General features: G+C 37.7%; 1 protein-coding gene across 1 annotated transcript; it reads left to right on the plus strand.

The window, feature by feature from the left end:
• Window positions 1–1895: 1895 nt before the first annotated feature.
• LOC117342894 lies at window positions 1896–3407 on the plus strand. The gene has a single exon (XM_033905184.1). The coding sequence runs from the start codon at window positions 1899–1901 to the stop codon at window positions 3033–3035; it is 1137 nt and encodes a 378-aa protein (XP_033761075.1). The 5' UTR covers window positions 1896–1898; the 3' UTR covers window positions 3036–3407.
• The last annotated feature ends 307 nt before the right edge of the window (window positions 3408–3714 follow it).

Raw genomic sequence — 3714 nt, forward strand, 5'->3', positions numbered from 1 at the left:
GTCGGATTTATATTTCGAAACAGAACCAAATACGAAAGCGAAACATACAATGCTGAAATCAATTTCTGAAAATCTAAACTGAAAGTAGACAGGTAAATACATGGAATATAAAAGAAAAAAAAACTATTGTTGGTAACAAACACAGTACATGTTAAACGGACAGGTAAGTATTGTTATTCATTAGTTATTTGTGTCTTTGAAATTTCTTTGATACAAGTTGTATAGAGTTTTATGTTTGTTACATGTATGATAATTTTCAATATATATTTATTTGTATGCCGTTAATGTTCTACCAAACTCCAAGACATGACAGCACGGAAACGTTAACGAAATCCGTACTAAGACACGTCATATCAGGCTCGGCTACCTTAGCGACCTAATTTTCCAATCATCATAACCTTTTCACCTGTTGTAATTAAAAACCTTCGACTGGTTGATTTCTAATTAACAAAAATAAGTCCTAGCTGACCATTTGGAAAAATCAGTATATTATTTGATTTCCCCCCTAATTTACCAAATTTACCTAATTTACCTAATTTACCTAATTTACCTTACCAAAAATGTCTGAAAAGTGTGGTTAATGTGCGTTCTATATCTGGGCCCATTTGTTGAAAAGAAGATTAGCTTAATCAATTGATTAGTGGAAATCTCATTTCCTCTTTACTTCACAACCTCTGTGTGTCTAGTCCTTAAACAGACAAGTAGGAAAAGAATTAGGAGCGCTATAGAGTTTTGTAAAAATGTGTCATGCTAGTTTGACCAAAAATAAATGATAAGGAAGATATATTTGTTTTGTTGAAATGTGATTAGCATGATCACCAATTGAACAACTGGGCCCTGAACACTTACGTAGGCCCTAATTTTGATTTTCTGACTTCTCTCGTAGACTGCAACACGTTTGGTTCCTAGCATCACTGACAAACTCTAGAAGAATGAAACAGTTATATGATATTCGTTTATATTTATCATTTGCGACATACTGTATGCGTTTCTGAATTATTGTGCAAGGTTGTTTTTGTAGTCCCGGATAATATTGGTGAAAATCAGCCGATAATAGCAGGGGTTGGGGTAAAGGTGGGGTTGGTGTGGGTCTCTTTTTCAGATCTTCTAGGAATGATTGATATGTTGTGAGCCTCATATTGAAGGATTTGAATTTTGCCGGACATATTGTATCATTTTTCAACATAATCAGTATCTATATACTTTTGCCAGCGGTGTTTAAGGGCCTCAATGCCAATTTTATAGAACTCCTTTTCTTGGCTGTTCAGAAAGTCATCCACTGCATGTTAGGGTAAGGATTAGGGTGCCTGAAATAGCTGTTTTTAGTTTTGGAAATAGATGAAAGTCGGATGGAGCGAGATCATGTGTATAATGCGGATGCTCAAGCAATTTATAGCCACAATCGTGAATAGCAGCCATGGCAATGACTGACTCTTTCACCCTAATCGTAACCCTAACCGATTTTCTCCATTTTGCAAAAGCCGCTTGTCCTGTTTACTTTAGAGTGCTACCTCGTCGATATAAACTAACCAAATGAGACCAGTCCTTAAGTACACGGCCATATTTAGTCAGATAATAGCAGGACTTGAAAAACATCCTTGAATACCTCCTTTAATACGAGGCTCACAACTTATCAATCAGCTCTCTTATGTTGCGCTAGGTAAGGTATTTCAACGTCTAAAGAAAGTCGTTTGCAGGAGAGATTTTAACTTCACTTATAGAAAATCACCAAGAGTACGTTATAACACAGATGTATCAACAAGTGACTGATTTACTGGACCAATAGAATTGACCGTAATAATTTGATATGCACGTGTTAGAACTTGTGAAAGGCGACGGTAGTGTTTTCAGGTTTGATATTTGGCACTAAATATAACTAATCCTCTTTGCAGTTGGAAATGGCGACAAAAGCACCAGATGAAGTCAGTGCAGTTGTGGACGAATTGGCAGAAGGACGCCAAATGACAGATGACAACTCTACTTTGGTGGACGAGATGGCAGATGTTGCAGATGCCCTTGCTGAAATCAGGAATCATGATTTATTAGCAGTTGACTGCGAGGGGGTCGACCTGGGGAGGACTGGCGAACTGACTGTTCTAACCATGGCCACACCAGACAAAACTTTCATCTTTGACATTTTGAAACTGGGAAAGCAGGTATTTGATGACGGCCTTTGTGATATCCTTGAAGATAAAACCAAGGAGAAACTGATGTTTGACTGTCGTGGTGATGCGGACATTCTCCATCATCAATTCCAAGTAAATCTTGGCGGGGTACTTGACCTTCAACTTCTTGAGGTAATGCACAGGAGAAAGTCCTCATTGCCCTTAGGGACATCTACATCAGTTTCTCGCAGATCTGCATCTGGTTCTCGCAGAAGCACACAAACTGATGACGTAGAAAGCGTCTATGGATTATTACGTTGTGTAGAGCTCTACATGGGTAATAAGGAAATGATAAAGAAAAAGAAGAGTGGCACGGCCATGTTAGAAATAAATAAGGGTATATGGAAGATTAGACCGTTGTCGGACATTCTAAAATCTTACTGCTGCATAGATACATCCGGATTGTTCAGTCTGTACGAGAAGTTGAAGGGTGTTGGTGATTTTCTGCCTCGTCTTCGAATCGCATCAAGCCGTTACGCTGACTACTTCCGTTCCATGCCGGTGAGAACATATGGACTGTATGAAAACCACGCATATCTACCATTGGATATCATTCCAGATGAAGGTTCCGCAGGTTTGCCATTCGCCTCGACCAAATGCGTTGGCTGTCGTCGACTTTTTCCGGGAGAAGAATTCAGCAAGACACAACTTCGCAAGGGGGATCAAAAGTGTCGTGTCTGTAAGAAGGTGAAGTTAAAGTCAGACGTGCAGAAAAACAGAGAAGATAACTGGCTGCGCGATGAGGAATGCACTCCCCCACTTTACTACTCCTCTGACGAAGACAGATGGACCAATCCTTACGAAGATGACTACTGTGATCGTTACAATGACGACGATTACGGGGGCTATTTTGACGATGACGATTGGTAGTGTCCGTTATGAGGTCTCAAGCAACTTACCACCACTGATTTTCGTACATACACGAAAGAGACAAAAAGAAAGAATCTATATAGCAGTTCGCAAGCACTTATTAGATTTCAAGTAGAAAACTAGCAACACCATCATTTACATATTTTGATAGTGTCCTCACTAAATGTAATTATTTGTATATCCACAACGAAGAGACTTGTTTAAAAGATATAAATTGAAAGTGGTTTATCCTATGAGTAAAATAATGACACTTGTAAATCTCCAGTGGTCAACAACGTTAATAAATGACTATTAAGGAATGTGTTTTCGCGGCAGTATGTGAAGTCAAAATATAAGTAGACATTTGTGTTCTATAAAATTGATATGCTTGTTCTTTTTGCTAAAAATGTCTGTTTCTCGTTTTATTCAGTTTCTTGTTGACTGCGTATGCTATGCCACACAAGAATTCAAATCTACCCAGATCATTATAAGAGACCACAACTCTGGGTAGAGATACATAGCAATAAGATAATGAAAAAGCTCTATTTCTAAAAATGTCAGTATAAAATGTTATTTTCTTCCCATTATTATGTAGCAATTTTGACCCAGTACTTAATCAAATTGTATCAGATATCTAATTTATTATGCAAGATATCTTATCAAGTATATAATATAAACTGTATGTCATAAACTATACATA

The sequence above is a fragment of the Pecten maximus genome, chromosome 14, assembly GCF_902652985.1.
Source record: "Pecten maximus chromosome 14, xPecMax1.1, whole genome shotgun sequence".
Taxonomy (NCBI): domain Eukaryota; kingdom Metazoa; phylum Mollusca; class Bivalvia; order Pectinida; family Pectinidae; genus Pecten; species Pecten maximus.